The sequence below is a fragment of the Myxozyma melibiosi genome (genome assembly GCF_037950935.1).
Source record: "Myxozyma melibiosi strain Phaff 52-87 chromosome Unknown BZA70scaffold_16, whole genome shotgun sequence".
Lineage (NCBI taxonomy): Eukaryota > Fungi > Ascomycota > Lipomycetes > Lipomycetales > Lipomycetaceae > Myxozyma > Myxozyma melibiosi.
The window spans coordinates 220031-241821 of record NW_027042930.1 but is presented as its reverse complement, the minus strand read 5'-3'; the positions used below and the strand labels follow the sequence as shown (position 1 = coordinate 241821).

The following is a 21791-nucleotide window of genomic DNA, read 5'->3' as shown; positions in this document are numbered from 1 at the left end:
CACCGGCCACGGAGGGAATAGCGAGGCGCTCAGGAAGATCTGCTGCCCTCGTGCGGGAAGATTAAAGAGTTTTGATGGAGAAGGCAGAGGCGCCTCGGAAGTAGAGTTTCACGAGACCCTGAGTACTATCTCGAGCTGATTGCACCTCTGCGGAGAAATTCTTTGCAATTGTCAGAGGAGGAGTAACAAGATTAGAATAAAAGACGATAGATTATAATTCGTGTTCTGTAGATGCATTGTCGATGCCTGGGGGATACCGCGAGTGCGGGTGAATATCGCTGATTCAGATGTTATGTCAGCGAGCTGTGTGCTGGCCGGCATCTCCAGGAAGTCTGTGGAATTACGGCAGAGAAGTCATCGTGTGTATTTACCAGCGAGAAGAAAGAAAGAAACAAAGGGCACTCAAATATAAAAAAGAGTGAGAAAAAGAGATGTATTGACAGTTTTGTGGTTGTCTGACGACACCAGCAGACTGAGCTTTTGGTATTCAATTCAATTCACACCTAAATAAATAGACAAAGAAACCACCAAACTGATCTGCTTGGATCAATCTGCAAAAACACAAGACAACATCAAAATCAAATAAACTCCGAAACTTCCTAGTATTCAATCAGTAGAAGAGATAGGCGGTGGTCCACGATCATGCATGAGATGAGCGTACATCTGTTTGTGCATGAACGTATGCTTATGCAGTGTATGTAGACAAATAGAGAGCCGGGATTTTCCAATAAACCCAAAAGTAAAGAGTGAGATTGGCTGGGTGGGGTCAGGATTTACTTGTCCTCGGGGACGAATTTCATGCTGATGCTGTTCACGCAGTGCCGTTCGTCGACGGGGGTGTTGTATCCTAATTGATGATCAGTAAGATGCACAGCAGAAACGGCCAGAAATCAACGCATAAACAAAACAAGAGACAATACCCTCTCCCTGGAAGATGTGTCCGAGGTGCCCACCACAGTTTGCGCAGACCATCTCAATTCTGACCATGCCGAAACTACGATCCTCAAACCGTTTGATCGCGCCCGGGATCGCCTGGTAAAACGCCGGCCACCCGCATCCCGAGTCAAATTTAGCAGAGGACTCGTAGAGCGGCGAGTTGCAGGCTGCGCAGTTGTAGATTCCCTTTTCGTGGTGGTATTCGTACTCGCCGGTGAACGGACGCTCGGTGCCCTTCTCGCGCAGGACTCTGAACTGCTGAGGCGAGAGCACTGCGCGCCACTCGTCCTCGGATTTGACGGTAGGATACTCTTGTTTCTCGCTGGGGGACATTGTGGAAGAGGTAGTTGATGGAGGTGAGTGTGGGGAGGAGGAGGAGGAAGAGGAGGAACAAAGCAGCGATTTTACAGAGAAAGGGCGGGGAAGAAGCCCAACTCTCCACGATGATGATAAATCTATGCCTCGCTGGCTTCCTCTCGCCACTCCGCCACCCGCTGACCGCATTAACGCTGCTGACCAGTTTACGATTGCTGGAAACCGACGCATTTCTTTCTGCTTTTTTTAGAATCAAACAGCGACCTGTTCTCGAGCTGCCGACTCTGTCCTGCGCCGTGGCTGTGAGCGCAAATAGTATCAGCATATCCGTCGCAGCGTCGTGGCTCTCACTCAAAAACTGTCAACAAACAACCGCGACGCGTCCCGCTCACGTCTGCTCTCGCCCTCTCACGTCTTCTGCAGCAAAATCAACAACAAACGATGGACGTGGCTTCGCGATGGACGCCGGACAGCACGGTTGACGCTCTCGCCACCTCTGTCAGCTCGGTCTCTTTGCAGACGCAGGGCGACATCCTTGCCTCGAACAGAGCCCCGACAGGTACGGCTACACCCTCTCCACCGCTCTTCCTGTGCTCTGTTTACTGACCTCTTCAAGATCCGCCGGAGACAAAGATCCTCCGTGATATACCAAGCACTCTACAAGGACTCAACTCTGCAACCCTTCCATTTTCTTCACAGGCAAGCATCACTCTGCCTACCACCCTGCCTCTTCCCTCAATCTCAGTCCTGCACTCCGTAGTCGAGCCCGCGCTCATCTACAAAAGCCTTTTACAATTCGTCGACTCTCCAAGCGGTCTGACCGGCCAAGCTTTCCGTCGAGTGGTCGACGCAGAGATGCGTGGTTATCTGACCCTCGTCACTCGTATCGATGAGGAAATCCGCAAAGAACTACAGCACGAGAAAACCAGCCCTGAGTGGAAGCAAGGCTGGACGTCGGGAGGTGTCACGCTTAAAAAATGCGTGTACTGGCTGAGAGAGCCGACTATGGTCTTACGTTTGATAGCTGACATGGTGTCGAAATGTGCAGGTGCGTATCCCACACTCCACTCCCCAATTGTTCACGCTCTAATCTCATCATCTAGATCTAAACGGAGGCGAACTCATCAACGAGCTCTACCAATACACATCTCACGGTGACCCGTTTATATCAGATTTTGCAAACCGGATCCTGCAAGACGTCTGCCGTCCGTTCTACGAGTTTGTCCAGCAATGGATCTACACCGGCGACTTCCGCGACCCGTACGCCGAGTTCTTTATCCGCAAAGCCGGACCGCAGGAAGAAAATTGGGGGTCAAAGTATAGTCTCGAGAGCAAACATGTGCCTGCTTTTATTGATGAGGATCTGGTGCAGAAGATTTTCCAGACCGGGAAGAGTTTGAATTTCCTGCGGGCGTCCTGCGGCGATGGCGAGTGGGTTGATCAGCATGGCGCGAGCTTGTCGAGACAGTTTTCGTACGGCGAAGAGGCAAAAGACTTGGAAGGTGCGATTGATGTGGCGTATAAAGCTACGCTGCGACACTTGATGAGTCTGTTGACGTCCAAGTTCCAGCTCCACGACCACATTCTCGCCTTAAAGAACTATATCCTGCTCGGACAGGGTGACTTTGTCGCCATGCTGATCGAACTCTTGGCCCCGTCGCTCGGTCGTCCGGCAAATACTCTATACCGACACCACCTGACGTCTACTTTAGAGACTGCGATCCGCGGCTCGAACGCTCAGTACTCTAGACCAGAAGTGCTTCGAAACCTGGACGCGCGAATGCTAGAGTTTGTCCACGGAGAGATCGGCTGGGACGTCTTCACGCTCGAATACCGAGTCGAGGCTCCTCTGGACGTCATAATCAACCCGTACGCTACCCGGCAATATCTGAAAATATTCAATTTCCTCTGGCGCGTGAAGCACGTCGGCTTTGTCTTGAACGTCACCTGGGCAAAGTCAATCACCGGCGCTCGCGGTGTGCTGGGCGACGTAGGCGATCTCGTGGGCCAGGACTGGAAGCTTGCGCGGGCATGCTGTGGGGAGATGCTTCATTTTATATGCCAGCTGGAGTACTACGTGCTCTACGAGGTGATTGAGTCGTCGTGGTCGGAGCTGCAGACCGAGCTAAAGCGCGAAGATCTCACGCTCGATCAACTGATTGAAGTACACAAGAAATATCTCGAAAACATCACAAGGAAAGCACTGCTCGCGTCTAGTCGGCAAGGGAAAGAAGACGTTTACCGCGGTCTCCTCCACGAGATTTTAAAGACCATGCTCGCGTTCTCAGACGCGATGGAAACCCTCTACGCGTTCTCGGTCGAGGAGTACACGCGCCGCCAGACGGGCGAGCAAGACCAGGCGGACGAAGCGCTCCTGTCCTCGATCCGGACGACGATGAAGACGCTCAAGTCCGAGTTCCAGACGTTGGTGGGGAAACTGCTGGCTAATCTGGCGTATCAGAGTGATATGGAAATGCGATTTTTAGGAGTCCGGTTGAATTATAATGAGTACTATGCGGTTTCGAGAAAGAATCGGACTACAGAGATGTGAGGTTATGTATTTTTACTTGTGGTTGTTTGTACTGGCGTATTATTTTTTTTTCGTTAGACGTAGGTAGTAATGTATCATCTGTCTGTATTATCGTACACTCTCTAGTGGCTGGCAGCAAACCTACTCCTCGTCTTCAAGTTGAACATGCCTTATCTTCTTTAAGTCATCCGCCACTGGCTCATCGAAACTTCCCGCCCGCTTCCTCTGCTGTTGCATGCGCTGCACCGAAGCCGGGACAAACGCCGCGCTTTCTTTCTTCAAGTCACGCACGACCGGCGCTGCCTCATACGTAGTCTTTGGAGCTGTCGACGACGACGACGACGACGACGACTCGGTCGATGTCTTTGCGCCTCGTTCGTAGCGTAGTGCTGGACCTTTGGGTAACGGAATTCCCTTTGCAGAGCGTTCACCCAGATCTGGCCTGAAAAAGATCTCATCCTCGACCTCGCTCTCGTCGTCGCTGATTTCGCCCTGGTCCCATTCCGCGTACTTGTAACCATCGGGAGGCAGGCCGGTAGGATTGAACACCGGATCCCAGTATATACTCCGCCGCTCGCGGCCTTTGAGAACAAACACCCCCGACGCATTCACATGCCTGTCCAACTCCGCTGTCCGCGCACCACCAGACCTCTCGCTCTCCTGCGCTACAGCTCCTTTCCCACCCTGAAGCTTCTCCTTAGCCTGCCGCACGAGCACGATCTGCCTCTCGAGATCGGCCAGCAGTTTTTTATCTGGACCCTGCAGCCGGCCCTGCGAATCGAGATCTTTAAGAGCCTGGATCTGCTTCTCCATCCGCTCGGGATTCCGCTGCGCAAGCTTCTCAGTCATGCGCTCTGCGCGCTCGGCTTTTGCTTTTTTGATCGCATTGGCTTTGTCTTTCTTGTCTGCATGACGTGTAATAGTTAGCCAGTGCGTGCTTTTGGAAGCAACATGTTGATTTCGAGGGGAGCACTTACGTTGGGCCTGGGCAGGATTCAGCCCGCCTTTCTCGCGCGCCATATTGAAACGTGTCAGACAGCAGTTTAAGACTATCCGCAGATCTTCAAAGAAGAAAACAAAATATCGTCGAATCCGCGTCCTCGAAGCCGTCCTCGTGTCAATTCCTCAAAGCGCAGCTCATCTCGGGTTCGGGTTCGGCTAAAGTCGAGGTTAGGGCAAACTCAATTTTTTTTTCTCTGCGCGAAACTTTTTTTGTTTTCTCTCCTCGCCCTCGCTCTTATCCTCCTCTCCTTCTTTATCAACCACCCTCCTTCTTCCCTACCCGCTCCTCACCACATCCACCACAATCAAAATGTCTGCCCCTGCTGCTACTTACAAGGTCGCCGATATCAGCCTTGCTGCCTTCGGTCGCCGCGAGATTGAGCTCGCCGAAAACGTATGCTCTTCTTGTCCTTTTTTCCTTGTGAAAGCGCGTAGCTGCTGCTCGGGCTCACCTGCAATTGTACACGTATACTAACACACCTTGAATCTCCAGGAGATGCCCGGTCTCATGGCCACCCGCGCTCGCTTCGCCACCGCCCAGCCTTTGAAGGGCGCTAAGATTGCTGGATGTCTCCACATGACCATCCAGACTGCTGTCCTCATCGAGACCCTTACTGCTCTCGGTGCCGAGGTCACCTGGTCGTCTTGCAACATTTTCTCCACCCAGGACCACGCCGTAAGTACCTGTTCTGACATTAATTCAAGCAATTGAGTGGCTCTAACTAAAATATATCTATAGGCTGCCGCTATCGCTGCCGCTGGTGTCCCCGTCTTTGCCTGGAAGGGAGAGACCGAGGAGGAGTACCTCTGGTGTATCGAGCAGCAGCTCAAGTCCTTCAAGGACGGCGGCAAGCTCAACCTCATCCTCGACGACGGTGGTGATCTCACCTCGCTCGTCCACGCCAAGTACCCCGAGCTTCTCGAGGGCTGCTTCGGTCTGTCTGAGGAGACCACCACCGGTGTCCACCATCTCTACAAGATGATGAAGGAGGGCACCCTCAAGGTCCCTGCCATCAACGTCAACGACTCGGTCACCAAGTCCAAGTTCGACAATTTGTACGGATGCCGTGAGTCGCTCGTCGACGGAATCAAGCGTGCTACCGACGTCATGATTGCCGGTAAGACCGCTGTCGTTGCCGGATTCGGTGATGTCGGCAAGGGCTGCGCCATGGCTCTCCACAGCATGGGTGCCCGCGTCATCGTTACCGAGATTGACCCTATCAACGCTCTCCAGGCCGCTGTCTCTGGATACCAGGTCATCCCCATGGAGGAGGCTGCCCCCATCGGCCAGATCTTCGTCACCACCACCGGCTGCCGTGACATCATCACCAGCGAGCACTTCTCGGTCATGCCCAACGACGCCATTGTCTGCAACATCGGCCACTTCGATGTCGAGATCGACGTTGCCTGGATCAAGGCCAACGCCACCTCGGTCGTCAACATCAAGCCCCAGGTCGACAGATTCTTGCTTGCCAACGGCAGACACATCATCCTCCTCGCCGAGGGCCGTCTCGTCAACCTTGGCTGCGCCACCGGCCACTCGTCGTTCGTCATGTCGTGCTCGTTCACCAACCAGGTCCTTGCCCAGATCGCTCTCTTCAAGGTCAACGACCAGAAGTTCCGCGAGGAGTTTGTCGAGTTCGCCAAGACCGGCCCCTTCGACGTCGGTGTCCACGTCTTGCCCAAGATTCTTGACGAGACCGTCGCCCGTCTCCACCTTGACCACCTTAACGTCAAGTTGACCCCTCTTAGCGCCGTCCAGTCTGAGTACCTCGGCATCGCCCCCGAGGGACCTTACAAGTCTGAGATCTACCGTTACTAAGCGTGCGGTGTTTGACCAGCGCGGTCGCTCGCTTATAGATCATAGCAGATACATTACGCAACTCTTATTTTTGTCTCAGAGTATGAGAATTGTCTAGATCTAGAGCAGGAAAGATGTGTGTGAAGCTAAACCTGGAACGGAATGAATGAATTGGGGTACATGAGTATTGTATATCTACCTTCTTACAACGGCGTTTATGTTTGGCTTTTCGACATTGCTTTTTTTGTTTTATGTGAAGAGAAGGAGATAGATGAGATGAGATTAAGCTAGGCTAGGATCTATAAGCTATATATAGTTTTCTATTATAATAAAAAAGTTGATTTTTCTAACATGACTCGTTATCGTCTTATCTGGAGATGTGGTTTCGGTGATGAGGCGTGGCTCGTGTTGAGAGTCTAGCGATTCGATACGCAAGGACCAGAGCGGAAAATTTATTTTTATGCTTTCAACAGTATCGAGAAGTTAACTTGATAATTGGAGATAATTACTGAAATTTTTTTGTTCTACAGTGCTGTGAATTGCTGTAGATTTGTTGCTGGTTGGACTGGTGGAGTTAGGGATGGATGGTTGTGATGTGCATCTGGGAGTTGCGTAGAAATCGACTTGACTGGTTGCAGTGGCTACCCTCAGCGTGGACAGTTTTCTGAATATATTTGTTGCAATTAAGCAAGAGATAATTCATGATACGATCGCCGATAGGCTAAATTATTGGCTATATATTTAATGTAAGAATACAGTCTATTTATGACATGTGTACGAGATAATAATATGATATTCAAGAAATATCTGCCCGCTAAACTATTCGATCAAAACTTGAAAACTCCGAATAAATGCAACTCAGCTTTTCCTCCCCACAGCAAACAGAAACGGCAGCAACACCTCCACCTTCCGCGTATTCTTGTCCTCTCCATCAGCGTTGCTCGCGCTCGATCCAGCAGTCGCTTCCTGTTCGGGAAGTAGTGACTCTGGGACCATCACCGGGACTTCGAACGCGTGCTCAAACACCTCGACGTCAGTTAGACCAGCTGAGACTAAGCTCTGCCGTAGGTCCGCGGGATGGAGACCTCCGACGTGGACTGTGTGATTGTGATTATGACTGTGGGTATGACTGTGGCTGTGACTGCTATCGCGCTGGTCGTGATGAGTGTGAGAGTGAGTGTGGGAGTGAGTATGAGCTTGCTGCTTGGCTGTTTTCAGGTTTGTAAAGACGGCTGCTGTGTGCTCGGTCCAAAGTAGATCCACGACGCAGAACCATCCCTTAGGCTTGAGAAATTTGCTGGCTATAGCTTTTGTAACCGCAGTCATGTCTTGTAGATGGTGAAACCCCATTGCGCACGCTGCCACATCAATTGCCGAAAACCACTCTTTACACGATACATCATCATCACCAGTTTCGTCGGAGAGAGTGAGTACGTCGCATACTACCGCGTGCATTTCTGATTCATCCAGACCTTGGTTTTGCGCGCGCTGGTTGTACGCCGAGACAGCGGCAGGATCAACATCGATACCCAGGATGTGGTCAACGTGTTGCACAATTTCGCGAGACAACGCACCGGATCCGCAGGCAAAGTCTAGAAAGACAGAGTCTGGCGAGGAAAGCGTAGACCGGATGGGCTCATGCTGCAGGATGACCTCGGCCGCGAGCGATCTTGCTCTGAGCAGCGGCGGCGGTGGAGGAGTGGTCCGGCGACGGGGCGGAAGGTCTGAGTCGGAGTCGCTGTCGTCGGAGGATGATGATGAAGAGTCTTGCAGAGTACTCGGGATAGCGGCTTGCTTCCCTTTGAACTCCGGAGCCATTACGACAATGTTTGTATCTGGATATTTGTGGTTTATATGGGCTACAAGAGAAATCCGGAGAGATCAAGCCGCCAAGGTTGGTTCCATCGGGCTAGGGCACGCCTATTTCTGTTCCCTCGGAGTCGGGAAAAGCTGACGTTGGAGGCGTAGCCAATCGTCAAGATGCCAGATTCAAGATGATCTCGTAGATCGAGACATCTGCTGCCTTTGTTTCGCGACCGGTGCGGGTTGGAGGTGATTCATCCGCTCGAAGTGGCTCTTCGACGCTAGCTTATCGACCCTAAAGACGTGCTCGCAGCCTTGTGGGTTTCGTCTGTGATATACAAACAAAGCCTTCTTCTATGCAAAATAGCACTGTACATTGATTATCAACTACCTTACAAACAAAGCAATAAACAATAAAAAAGATCAACAAGCAAGCTGAAAGGCTCAGACAAAAGCCACGTTAAATCCGCCGGAGCCGGTCTGTTTGCTTCCGGTTACCGATCTTCGCCGCGCGCCTAATCTGGGTCCACAGCACCAGAGAATAGACAGCCTACAGCCCGCCTATATGCATCCATTATAAAGACTGATCATGCACACAAATAATCCACGATACTTCTCTCCGCCCGTTTCGCTCTTGTTTGCTCCTCACCACTTTTCCTCTCCGTCCTGATCCTCGCTGTTCTTACGTCTCTTATAGCCTTGAACTTATTGCCTGCCGCCGGCTTCCGGCTCTACTTTGTACCCTGCGTGTTGGATTTATGGTACGCGCGCTGTCTCTTTGTGTATTGTTGATCATGAGAGTATTCGTACTGACCACACCCATCTAGAATCTCGCAAGATGCAACTACCAGAGGGAATATCTCTACTAGCCGCTGAGCTTGTCGCGCTCATCTGCTTCACTCATATCGTTGCCTTTGTGCTTTTCGCCGTCATCCGCATCCTTACCGGCGTCTCCATCCAACGACTCGGCTACTTCTCTCTCCGCCATATATCCTTCACTCTACCTAGCGGCATTCTCATCGAAATAAGGCGTATACAGCTTGCATTCCACCGCCCCGCGTTTGCTCGTCCGTCATGGCTCACCTTGACCGTCGCTGATGTGTCTGTCTATTTCGACCCGATCGAGGATTCGACTTCCACACCTGTCAGCCGCGCATCCGGCTCGACAACGCCAACTCCCGCAGTCTCTCCCCTGGGTTCGCCAACGAAGGACCGGATGGACTCGACTCCCTCGTCACCGACTTCTGAAAGCGACCGTCCGAGGAAGAAGAAACAGTCGACCTGGAAAGAGACAATTAAGAGGCTGACCTACGCGAGTCGCAAGCTCCACAAACTGCTAAAGTACCTTCGGCTTTTAGATTTGAGCATTAAGAACGTCACGCTCATAGCCGAAGACATTGGCAAAATGCACATTCGCAGCTTGGCCGTCAGCGTTGACTCGATCGAGAAGAACTCAAAGTTCTTCGGCACCGTCTTGGCAGCCTGCTCCTGCGACTCGATCCAAGATGCTGGCAAGTACGGCGTCGTGTGCTGGAAATTTGCAGTCAAAGACGTGTTTTACGAACCTGATGACTCGCCGGCTGAAGAGCTGCTTGACGTGTTCCAGTTTGAGCTGCTTGATGTCTTCAAGAAGGAGACCTTGCTCACCGTTGATCTGTCGCTCAATGTGCGTGTCGGCAACATCACTGTCCCTTACGACACCTTCTCGCTCTTTCATGAACGCCTCGATCTGCGGAAGCGACGGCTGTTACGGAAAAGATCCTCTTTGGCTGGCGGATCGTTTCCTCAGAAGCTGGAGGCACCGACTGCCGAGGAGGAGAATCCTTCAGAAGATTTGGTGAACGGTTTATATCTACTCGTCGATGCCGTGCGCGAGGTTCGTGTCCATGTCGCGAAAGTTGGGGTTTACAAATTCTCTCCAGAGTGCGACTATTTGAATGCTAGAGAGCAGCCAGTCTACTTTAGTTTGTCGACAAAGGACTTCACCATCGATCTGCGCAGACTGAACCAGAACAGCCCGGGTCATCGCATGTTCTTCCCTCGACAAGACGTGTCTCATCAAGCCATCATGACGGCCATCTCAATCACTGTTGGTCTGGATGACACGAAGACGGGAGCGCACGATGAACTCGTCTATGTGCCGATGATCACAATGACTTCGACTACCAATGTCTTGCGCAAGGCGCTCGATATCTTCACCGGCGCGGAGACAGATCGAAACTCGAGTCTGCTCAAGGGAAGTTTATCCATCAATTCTCCCGCTGTCGATGTCCGGGCACGGCATCTACCCTTGTTTATCTCTATGCTCCTCGGTACAAAGAAGCAAAACGACAAGGCGACTGTCAAAAAGACCTCCCAGGCAAGGATCCCAGGCTCGCGGATAAGATTGGTCGAGCTGCTGCCGCGCACAATCATCAAGCTCTCTATCGAAGAACCTGGTGCCCGTGTGAAGCTCGACAACTTCCCCGTTCCAAAAGTCACCAACGCCAAAGTTGACCTGGACGAGCCGGCACTGCTGGCTTCCACATGCTCAATCATCAATTGCGAGATCGAGTCGTCGCACACGCTGACGCCGTATCCTCACTACAGTCTCACAATGTCGTTCCGTATGACTGAGTTTACAACCTGGCTGCGCGGACCGACTGGTCGGTACGAGCTCGTCAAGACTGAGTCACTATCTCTCAAAACGATAGCCGAGACCAGCCCTCAGCTTGACGTCTCGATCTCGGGCACGCTGTCATCTCTCAGCATTTTCCTGACTCGTCCTGAAAACGTCAATGGTCTCAAGGATATCTTTTCGCGCTTGAGAGGCGAGGTTCGGTCGCTTGAGTCAGCTTCGTCCAAGTCGCCGGATCTTGAGAAGTCCGATAAAAAGATGAGGAAGAATCCCTTGCGGCTGCTTCCGTCTTGGATTTCTCGCATCAGGCTCGATGGCTCGGATATCCTGATGTGTGCTTCGAGTAAAGATCATCATCAATCTGCTTCAGAAGTCAAGGACATTGCGCGAGGGCTCGCTCTACAGACAGAGTCCTTCATCATTGACTACAAATCCAACAGTACACCACGCCACAGATCATCCCTGGTGAAGCGACACCAACGAACCAACGCACACGCTGACTCGATTGCAGATCTCAACGGGACTGCGACGGAATTCCCTCATGCCATCGAGACATTGGGTGCGAAGTCGTTCAACGGAAAGTCTGGGAGACGCAAACTTGCGGTTGGGTTTCGCTGTATCGACGTGTGTACTATGGATACGAACGACATCATTGAGCAAACTACTCCTCTGGTGCACATTCCGGATGTGGAGGTCGCTATCGTCTCGTACGCCACTGAGTCGAAGCAGATCGTGGAGGTCAATGCGCTACTCAAGAAGATGGTTATCAACTACTCGCTGTTTCATCACTATTCGATGCTCTTGGCAGTGCAGGCCATCATGGAGACTGTGAGTCCAGTTGAGAAGGGCAAGCCCAAAGCACCGAAAGTGTCACAACCCTCAGACGAGGTTCTTTACTTGGATTTCCGATCGCGCCATATTCGTATCAAGGCGGACTTGCCGCTATCTCCGCCTCTCATGATTGAGTCCGTGGGTCTTGAATATTCAAAACGAGCAGACCACATGCCCATAATATCGGCCAAGTTCTTCCGGATGTTTGTCGAGACCACCGACGGAAGCAGTCTCTGGGAGAGATTCATCGTACTGCGACATCTGCGGGTTGAGTTGGCAAGGAAGAGACCGCGGTTGGATCTGAAGGTTCCGGCGCTGTCTACTAAGCAGGAGACTCCGGTAGAGGCCGTTGAGGACGATATTGTCATTGGGACCGACGCTCTTTCTCTCTCTGTCCCTCCTGGATTACTGGTCTACGAACTTGTCGAGGGTATCGTTACCAGTTTCAAAGCCATCAAGCAGCTGACCCACGAATTCAAGTACGATAGCGACGAGTACGTTTTGAAACCTACCGCGAAGGAACCAGTCAAAATGCCGAGGGTTCGATTGCGGTCTAAAGTCATCGAAATGAGGTTGGACGATGACCCGTTCGAGGCGCGATTGGGGATCATTTTCACCGTGGGAATGATTGAGATGAAATCGCGACTTGCGCGAGAGGCTGCGTTTGAGGCAAAAGTTCAGGCGCTGAAGATTGCTTCGACGAGGAAACCTTCGCTGTCGCATGATCCTACGCTCCCGCCTGATCCTGAGGAGCCGCTGAAGCGAAAGCATACGTTCAAGTCGATGAAGGGGATGAAACACCACAAAAATCCTCGGCTGAAGCGTGCGACGCCTATCAGATACACACCGACGGAGGCCGAGATGCCTTCGGACAGTGCAGAGATTTCAACAGAGGAAGCGTACACCAAGTTGAAAGAGCTGCACTCTAGTTCGTGGATTCGACGGATCACAAGAGCTAGACGGATTCGTGCTACAACTGTCATGTCAAGGAGACATAATATCCTGGGCTCTGATGGCGTGGACGTTGATCTCACAAGTGATGAGAAGATTGTCAGTATTCCTGATTCTCCTCCCTTGTTTCAAATCCTCTTTAGCGATCCGGACATTCTTCTCAGCAAGCCTAGCTTTCCATTGGAGAAGGTTCACACGTTTCTTCATGATGTCGGCAAAGGTGTTCCGGAGAATACAATCTACTCACTGCTTGTGCCATTCTACTGGTGCATGGAAATGACTGAATTCAGAATCTTGCTGCGCGACTATCCCCTACCGTTCGTGCATGTCCCGTCGATGAACAATTCACAGGCGGCCAAGGGCCCCGCATGGTGTCTGAAGAGCGATTTTGTCATAGCCGAGGAGTTATTTGACGAGGCTTCTTCTCGATATATCCAATGCCCTATCGTTCCGCGGGTTGGAGAGTCTGAGGATGCATACTATCTGACTGTGACACGAACCATTGCCGCCGTCAAGATGTACTCCAATATCAACATCGACATCGCAACATCCTCGCCGACTCGAATCACCTGGGCGCCGTCATTGCAACCTGCGATCCAACAGACGATGATGAGGTTCGATACCATGACGAAACCGCCGGTTGATCCATCACCAAAGGTTGGATTCTGGGACAAGATCCGTCTTATTTTCCACTCCAAAATTCGATTTTCCTGGATTGATGGTGCTGTACATCTACTTCTCAAGGGTTCTCGTGATCCGTATAGCATCACGGGTACCGGAGCTGGTTTTGCCATGTGCTGGGAGAATAATGTTACATTTGATATCAACCCGACCGGCAATCAGCAGGACTTCATGGTCGTCGATAGTGAGCAGTTCTTGCTTGCTGTTCCGGATTTCAATTACTACGTGCGCCAACTCAACAGCGCTCAGGAACTGGTTGAGGATTCTTTGAGTACGCACTCTGACTATCAGACACACTCTCGGTTCAACAAGGTTGTCATGAAACTGTCCGGGAATGTGCGATGGAAGGCGGGCTTGTTGTTTGAGCGCGATCAGGCTGATGGCACGCGCGCGTTTGAATCTGTTCCTCATTACACTGTGCAGCTCCGACGACCCGACTCTGTAGACCCTTCGAAACAACATGATTCCTATGCCGGTTTCCGGAGTGATTATATTCACCTTGCGCTTTCTGTTACCTCGCCCAGGGATGAACAGTGGTCGCCGTCTGCTCGGAAGCAACTGTCTCACAGCGTCAACAGTATTCATCTGTCGCCGCGTGCCTTTACTCACTTCTTCCAATGGTGGGATCTATTTGCGGGCGAGATGTCGCTTCCTGTTCGTAACGGAGAACTGTTCCCGCCTATTATGGTCTCAAAGAAGTTTGGAAGACATCTTGCTACTATCAAGTATCAGTTTGCGCTGCGTTCATTTTCTGTCAGTCATGTGTACTTGTACAAGCGCGATGAGGATATGCACAAGAAGGTGATGAACTCCGTTGGAATCAAGGGACGCATCGATAGTTTCATGATGGATCTTCATCAGCGGCGAGAGTTTATCACATACACAGACAAGGTGACGAATCAAACGCGCAAGCGACGGAAGATGAGACTCAATGTTGGCGAACTTGATTTCCAAAGTGCTGATATTCGGGGAGTCACTGCCTCTTTCAAAGAGCGCTCGGCCGAGGAACTGGCTACGGACGTCAGCGGACTGCTTGCTGAAAACTTGGAGACAAACTATTCTGAGGAGTCTCCGTTCAGCAACTCATTCCCCATGGCAAAGCTCAAAGTGTCTGACAACGATCTTACGTGGGTCGATATTGACGACTACAGAGAGTTGGATTCGTTCTGTGGAACTGCGAATTTGACTTCCGTCAAGGTCCTTCCTCTTATATTCACTCCTCGATTTACCTACTACCGACAAACCGAGCACGCGGCAAGCGGAAATGGTGATCAGTCTGGTGTCAGCACCAGTTCCTTTGGAAACGAGCCTTCTCATAGCTGTTTATTGAGGCGGACTGGTAAGTGGTGTCAATTTATTAAACCCGTGCATCGATTCAAAATACTGACTTTTCTCTTACAGATACGGTGAAATTCCAGACGGATTTGATTTCGGCGAGAGCAAGGGAGCTGGAGGAGCAAATCGTGATGAATGCGGAGCAAATTGAAGAGTACAGAAGGTCTGCGAGACTTTCTACAGCTGATCATTTCGCCCGGCAGCGCGTAAGTTTCCATTGTGTCGTGTATTTCTCTCTTCAAAGTCTCTTGAGCTAATATCTTTATTTTTTAGTTCCTACAAGCCAAGAAAGACGCAGAGCTGCTAGAACTGAAACGGCATACGCTGCATCAGCTATGGTTTTCACTTTTGCAGTCAACCGGGCACATGTCGGAAGCCGACGTCAAGAAGCACGACGATTATCAGAGCGAGTGCTGCAAAACCGGTGCAGAGATTTTCGGCGACGACAAGCTCGATCTCATGTCCAATCTTCAGTCGTTACGATCACTCGAGGACGAGTCATTCTCGGACTTCAACAACCGGTTTATTTTCCATAATGTGCAAATCAAGTGGTCCAATTCCGTTCGAAATGTGTTTTTGAGATATATCCATCAGATCGGACAGCGGAAAGGTCTCATTTATTACATGTCGCGACGAGCGGTTAAGTTCATTGACGACCTGGATAAAGAGCGGAAGAAGAATGTGCCTGATACTCCTATCGCGGCAGCCCGGGCATCGTTTGAAAACAAAAAGTCAAAGCCTCGGCATTCTGTTTCTTCGGACACGGACGAGTTGCGCGATCTCGAGGACAGAGTGATGTCACGGTTAACTCCGGCAAAGTCGAAAGAGGAGGTTGAAAAGCTGCAGACAGATACTATGATTGAGTATCTGCTGTCTGACGCTAAGCAGCATCTCGTCGTCGCGGACCCAGAAAATGGCAACGCATCGACATCTGGGGCACATCATCACCATCACGACCATCATCATCATGAAGACGGAAGTTCGGGCAATGGAATAGCTCCTGAAGACACGTCGTTCGCAGATAACGAGGCTGCGTACGAAGAAGACTCAGCGTCAAGTGACTCTGACGGTTCAGATGACGAATTTGAGAGCGATGAGGCCTCGGATAACAAGATGCTTGAGAATCTTGCGGCACAATACGTCGCTAGAAGCAGTTATGTTATTCGATTACTCGGTCCGCAGATCCAGCTTCAGAGTGAGGTTAACCCTGACTCTACGCTGTTGGTGACTTCTCAAAATATCGAGCTCAAGATCATTTCGATCATGGACAAGTCTGAACTCGAGGATGATGTGAGCGGTCTCGTGCAGTCTAGATATTCGGCTCATTTGGACAATGCTCAATTCTTTGTGTTCCATAAGAGTGACCTGATCCGTCAGTCTCACTGGCTGTTTGCCAACAGCGAGTATGGAAGTTCGAGGGTTTACACAGGCATTCAGAAACCGCATCAGTCTCCAATGTCGTCACCCACAGTGGAGGATGAGCCTGCGGCAACATGTATCTGGCCTCCTTGGGTTCCGCTTGAAAGTATATACGAGGGTTCAGCGCTGAAGAGCTCACGTATTGCTGAACGAACGTCTGCGTCGCTACTATACGACAAGCACAATTCTCTACGTCTCAAATATGGTGACAAGGTTACTGATCAAGCACCATCGATCAACGGTACTCATTCCATAGCTAGGCAGGTTGATCAGTTGTCAGTTGATTTCCCGAAGGTGGTTGCTTTCATTGATTCGTTACAATATTATGCCGTTTACATTATTGTGATGGATCTACTGATATACTCGGAGCCGCATTCCAAGAAATCGAATGAGAGGCTGGAGAAGATTCTGCTGGCCACCGATTTCAGCGATCTATCGGGAGCAGCGGAAATGGTTGAGACTTTGCAGCGTGAGATCAGACAGTTGGAGGAGATCAAGACCCAGTTCTTGGTATACTCTTCTGAGCTTGACGAGCAGAGTTGGAGTGATTTACGGAACGTGATTGGCGAGTTGCGGAGTGCACAGTCTGAGTTGTTTTACATCATGAAAGCTATCACGATTAGCCAACGGCGCCGAGAAGAGAAGAAGTCTGCGACAACCGGCACGCTACAGTGGCTCATCACTGGCCAGCAAATCATTGCTCATCTGCTGATTGAGGACCGCACTCCGTTTGTCGACATTGCGCTTGCGAAGGGGTCATTCCGAAGACTTGAAAACTCTGACGGGTCAAACTATAATACGATCGAGATCGATATGCTTCAGGGTATCAATCTTCTCAAGGGTGCCCTCTATCCGGAGATGCTTTCTCCTTACTTTGAAGGGATGAAAGATACGGACAAGAAGCGGAAGGCCGTCAGAATTGACTGGTACATGCTGGAAGCGATTGGCGGAATCCCTGTCATGGACCACTTGGAAGTTGATCTGATCCCGTTGAAGATTCAGCTGGAATACGATATCGGACAAAAGTTGTTCCAGTACATCTTCCCTAATCAGGCGCAGTCGCCTCTACAAGTTCCGAGCGCTATTCCGGCAGAGTCTAGTGGCTCGGTCGCAACCGGCGCTACTGGTGACGGGCGAAGAGGAAGCCCAACGGTGCCTCAGACAGGTAGCGCTTTCTCTTCATCCTCTGATTCCGAAGATGCGGACGACCGCAAATCGTTACGGTCTATGAAGGACAATAACTCCTCGCAAATGAACTTGAGCATGTCGAGTGACACGCGAAGCATTCATTCGACCCACTCGTTTGTATCACGCCACAGACCCGTCGTTCCTGAGCATAAGGCGCAGAAATTGCGTCTGTCGTCTACCGGTTCAACCATGAGCTTGAAAGAGAAAAACAGCGATACAGTCTCGTTGCGATCGTTCAATTCTGCAGCTAGCGATATGTCAAAGGCACATACCGGCGTCTCTGGACGGGTTCAGTCATTCGAGCAGAATTTGATTGACGATGATGACCTGTCGAAGATGGTCACTCGGGCATCGAACTTTACCACGTTTGTCTACGTCACTATACCTTCTGTCGTATTGTGTATCAGTTACAAGGTGAGAATAGCTGTTATGTGTATTGCGAGAATGACCGGAATACTAACGCTTACTTATCTTATAGGGCAAGGGATCGCGGAACATTGAAGATGTGAACGAGTTTGTCTTCCGGTTGCCGACAATTGAGTATCGGAATAAGACCTGGTCTAATCTTGATCTTGCATTGCGGATGAAGAAGGGTACGTTTCCTCCATTATTTCCATAGTACTGTGATTGACGACTAACATTTGTCTCGAAATAGACATCATCAAAGCGTTAATCTCCCACACCGGCGCTCTGATCGAAAACAAAATCAAACGCCGCCAGCCGAATTCTCGCAAAGTCAACTCTGGACCGCTGATTCGACAGATTTCAGAGTATGCTGCGTTCACAAGTCTGGCGGATCTGAGCGAGACGCGGATTAACAAGGAGTAGTTTTGATTGATGCTTTGCTTTCTATTGCGTGGGTGGAGTTGAGTTTTATCTATATCGCTATTTATATTTCTATTTCTTCCTTATTTTTTGTATTATTAGCTGTTGTAGATGATATAATATTCTGAATTTATTTTTGTTGATGGTTGATTTCTAGTATAACTCGATGATTGAATGAGAAGACATTTATAAATTGCGACATGCCATCAAGCGTACAAAGTCCCAGCTTCATAGTCGATCCGATCCGCAAGACTCGTCCTCTCCGGTAACGCCCTCAATTTCTTTTCCGCCAGCTTCTTCAATGCTGTCAAGATCCCCGAGGAGCTAACATCAGACGCGGAGACAAGACATCCGAGGTCTTCGAGAGCGTTTGCGATCTCAGCTTGATGGCCGTGCATCAGCACTGGATTAGGGACGACTAGTAGTTTCGGAGGGGACTTTGAGCGTAACGTGTCGAGAATTGTACCTGTACCTGTTTGCCGATAACGCGTCAGTATATAAGACCCTCTTCAGAAGCAATTGACCGGAGAACAAAGATCCAAGAGTAATCAGAAACTTACCAGCATGCGAGACAACAACGTCACAATCCGCAATCTCATCCGCCATCCGCTCCGTCATTCCAAACCCCGAAACCTGGATCCCCGCATCCACCTCCGCCAAAGCCTTCTCAAATTTGACCTTCGAGCTCGAACTGGGCCCGTACTGCACTCTGACATGCGTGATCTTGAGCTCGGCGGTTAGGTAGCTGAGAACGTCGGCCGAGCGCAGGATGCTCTCGAACAGGGCGTCGAAGGGGTATGTCGCGCCGGTGCAGATTAGGAGTTTTTGGGTAGTCATCACGGCAGGACTTGATCTTCACCGGGCTCTCGATCGGCCCATATCAATTCTCGCGTGGATCCGATGGAAGACTGCGGAGATCATCTCAGATCAGACCGGGATCAATCTCGTTGGGAGATATCATACCCCGAAACCCTTATCCACGTTCCGGTAGTAGAGGGATCGATGGGACTTATGTCGGTTGGAGACTTGTTGATATTTTGAAATATATTCGGTTTATAGACGATTACTGGTAGGCCGCAACGAGAGATACCTTACATTTGGTAGCGGTGCTATATTGATCCTCGATCCGAAAAATAGCAATACCTCGAACCCTGTGACTTTGTTTGACCACGATGTCGAAATCATTCACGTCCAACAATCTTGACTTTCCGGCCTCTTGGTTTCAACCACCCCCGAAATTCAAATGGGGAACCGAGAACGTATATGACGAATATCCCAATTGGAAAATTTAACTGCTGAATTGCCTCGAGTACGTTCCAAAGGAACTTACTCGAGGGTGATGCGTTGACCGCGGTCCGGCCCTACCTTGATTCGATCAAATCGGTGGACGAACTTTTTGAGCGCATGGACCGGCTGTTTCTTCCGATGGACTACGAGATAAGAATCTATCGCGAATGGAGACAGTTGCGCCAGACCAAGGATCTGGACACCTACATCCAGGAGTACACACGTCTCGCGGGACGTTTTCGGGAGATGTCAAAGGAGTTTCCGTATGGGATGCCGGAATTCCTCCTGGTAGATCAATCTATCCAAGGCTTGAGCCCGGAGATCTACACTCATGTTAACATGTCGAATTCCCGCACTCTCAACGAGGCGACACGAAAGGCTAGAGATGTGGATTATGCGTTGTTCACCATGCCATCCTACTACCGGGAGACGATGACTTTCGATAAGCCGCCTACCCGCGGTCACAGCGGAAATAATCCGAGTCCGCGCACCCAGACTACTGAAGCAGGAAGGAGGGAGCGCGTGGGCTCGAACGCGGAAGGAACACACGGCTCATCCGAGAGAGAGGAATGTCTTGCGTTGGACCGTTGTTTCAATTGTGGTGACCACGGACACATACAAAGGGAGTGCACGTCTCCACCCAGCCGGGGAAACAACACAAGTCAGCGGGTGCGGGGCGCCAACTGATGATGTCGAAGTGAGATGGGCAGACTGAACGCATGAATAACACGCTCGAACGACTCCTACGCCATTTCCTCAACACGACTGGGATAATCTACTCCCGTCGAGTTTGCATACAACAACGCGATACATGTCAGCATTGACACCACCACGTTCCCGATTGATCAAGGTTATCATCCCCTACTACTGGGACAACTGAGAGGAAACTTATTCAGCTATGTCTACGCTATCGGAAGATGAATCATGGGACAATTTGTTCAAAATTCAATACTATATTACTATTTTACAGACAAACCATATTTTAATCTTAAGCAGAAGCACCCAAAAAGAAAATAAAATCCCTGACTAGTGAGACTGCCAACATATATATTTATCATAATCATTGTACGAGATCGATCAACTCAACTCGCCGCCTTCAAAAGAGAACCTACGGCGACGCCGCCGCGTATCTCGGAGTCTCGGGCTCGTCTCCCCAAGCAGCCGGCGTGGGCGCAGAGAAACCTGGTGTTTTCGCATCAAACGGCGCAGGCGTAGTCGCATCATCCCAGACTCCGGGTGTAGGAGCTGACATGACTCCCGGGGTAGGCGCAGAGATAGCTCCTGGAGTAGGCGCGCCGTTGTAAGGTGTATAAGCCGTGGTACCAGGATCGTGATAGGCACCTGGAGTCCGGCCTTCATCCCACGGTGTCGGCGCAGTCGCATCCGCATTCCATGCCGGTGTTTTACCACCATCGGCCCTGGGAGTGGGGGCACCTACATCCCAGGCAGCTCTGCTAGGAGTACGTCCACCATCATTATTGTAAGCAGGAGTTTGAGCACTCGCGTTCCAAGCTGGTGTGCGACCGCCGGAACCGTAAGCTGGAGTCTTGCTTCCTGAGTTCCAGGCCGGAGTGCGCGATGAAGAGTTCCACGCAGGAGTCCTACCGCCGTCACCCCAAGCTGGAGTTCTACCGCCGTCACCCCACGCAGGAGTACGACCGCCATTACCCGATGCTGCCCAAGATGGCGTCTTCGAACCGCCCGAAGCTGCCCAGGCCGGAGTTCTTCCACCAGCGCCCCACCCAGGAGTCGCACTGCCCTGCTGCCATGAGCTATCACGTCCCTGATACTGCGGCAATGTCTCAGCACTACCAGTCAGGATCTTCTTTGGCGTGATAAATTCCTCATAACTCAATGTCCGGCCGCCCCTATCCTTAAATCCCAACTTTGTCTTTTCTAGCGAGATCATCTTGCTCTTCGAATGAAGCTCAACTCTTGCAGTCACATCCGTAGCATCCTTGACAATTCCCAGTAAACCTTTATACGGTCCTTGTCGCACAATAACTGTCTGTCCGATTGTCTTGTCGCGACCGCCCTGTCGGGGAATGTTCTTGGGAGGAGCCATGCCACGAGCGCCGACCTGCATGTTGGGATTCATCTTTGAGAGATCAGGACCGCCGACTCCGGCTGCCCGGCTTTCTTTGACAGCAACCGCCACCACATTTCGAGTGTGCACAAGCGATACACCAGAGTTCTCACTCTGAGAACGATTGTGAATGAACGCAAAGGTTCGATAGATGTGAAGAATAACACCCTGATTTCCGTTACCG

At 50.8% G+C, this 21791-nt stretch overlaps 8 protein-coding genes across 8 annotated transcripts; 4 read left to right on the top strand and 4 right to left on the bottom strand.

Annotated features, from left to right (window-relative positions):
• Positions 1 to 773: 773 nt before the first annotated feature.
• BZA70DRAFT_292132 (Mss4-like protein) lies at positions 774 to 1269 on the bottom strand (the record flags this gene model as incomplete). Its single annotated transcript, XM_064914354.1, has 2 exons — positions 774 to 847; positions 921 to 1269. 2 exons carry the CDS (start codon positions 1267 to 1269, stop codon positions 774 to 776), a joined length of 423 nt encoding a protein of 140 aa, XP_064765648.1.
• A 318-nt stretch (positions 1270 to 1587) lies between these two features.
• On the top strand, positions 1588 to 3862 carry BZA70DRAFT_99096 (gamma tubulin complex protein 3). Its single transcript, XM_064915596.1, has 3 exons — positions 1588 to 1810; positions 1868 to 2299; positions 2355 to 3862. The coding sequence occupies exons 1-3, from the start codon at positions 1693 to 1695 to the stop codon at positions 3800 to 3802; spliced, it is 1998 nt and encodes a 665-aa protein (XP_064765647.1). The 5' UTR covers positions 1588 to 1692; the 3' UTR covers positions 3803 to 3862.
• Positions 3863 to 3867: 5 nt separating this feature from the next.
• Positions 3868 to 4970, bottom strand: BZA70DRAFT_285566 (uncharacterized protein). Its single transcript, XM_064913756.1, has 2 exons — positions 4759 to 4970; positions 3868 to 4686 (listed from the first exon to the last, which is right to left on the bottom strand). The coding sequence occupies exons 1-2, from the start codon at positions 4799 to 4801 to the stop codon at positions 3923 to 3925; spliced, it is 807 nt and encodes a 268-aa protein (XP_064765646.1). The 5' UTR covers positions 4802 to 4970; the 3' UTR covers positions 3868 to 3922.
• BZA70DRAFT_285565 (Adenosylhomocysteinase) lies at positions 4971 to 6934 on the top strand. Its single transcript, XM_064913755.1, has 3 exons — positions 4971 to 5177; positions 5277 to 5459; positions 5523 to 6934. The coding sequence occupies exons 1-3, from the start codon at positions 5094 to 5096 to the stop codon at positions 6603 to 6605; spliced, it is 1350 nt and encodes a 449-aa protein (XP_064765645.1). The 5' UTR covers positions 4971 to 5093; the 3' UTR covers positions 6606 to 6934.
• Positions 6935 to 7314: 380 nt separating this feature from the next.
• On the bottom strand, positions 7315 to 8432 carry BZA70DRAFT_285563 (S-adenosyl-L-methionine-dependent methyltransferase). The gene has a single exon (XM_064913754.1). The coding sequence runs from the start codon at positions 8400 to 8402 to the stop codon at positions 7443 to 7445; it is 960 nt and encodes a 319-aa protein (XP_064765644.1). The 5' UTR covers positions 8403 to 8432; the 3' UTR covers positions 7315 to 7442.
• A 604-nt stretch (positions 8433 to 9036) lies between these two features.
• Positions 9037 to 18354, top strand: BZA70DRAFT_297816 (golgi-body localization protein domain-containing protein). Its single transcript, XM_064914578.1, has 6 exons — positions 9037 to 9148; positions 9215 to 14806; positions 14869 to 15008; positions 15076 to 17823; positions 17888 to 18002; positions 18065 to 18354. Exons 2-6 carry the CDS (start codon positions 9226 to 9228, stop codon positions 18235 to 18237), a joined length of 8757 nt encoding a protein of 2918 aa, XP_064765643.1. The 5' UTR covers positions 9037 to 9148; positions 9215 to 9225; the 3' UTR covers positions 18238 to 18354.
• On the bottom strand, positions 18355 to 19268 carry BZA70DRAFT_285561 (glycosyltransferase family 28 C-terminal domain-containing protein). The gene is made up of 2 exons (XM_064913753.1): positions 18795 to 19268; positions 18355 to 18706 (listed from the first exon to the last, which is right to left on the bottom strand). The coding sequence occupies exons 1-2, from the start codon at positions 19069 to 19071 to the stop codon at positions 18441 to 18443; spliced, it is 543 nt and encodes a 180-aa protein (XP_064765642.1). The 5' UTR covers positions 19072 to 19268; the 3' UTR covers positions 18355 to 18440.
• On the top strand, positions 19269 to 20452 carry BZA70DRAFT_285559 (uncharacterized protein). Its single transcript, XM_064913752.1, has one exon. It carries the CDS (start codon positions 19639 to 19641, stop codon positions 20206 to 20208), a length of 570 nt encoding a protein of 189 aa, XP_064765641.1. The 5' UTR covers positions 19269 to 19638; the 3' UTR covers positions 20209 to 20452.
• Positions 20453 to 21791: the final 1339 nt, after the last annotated feature.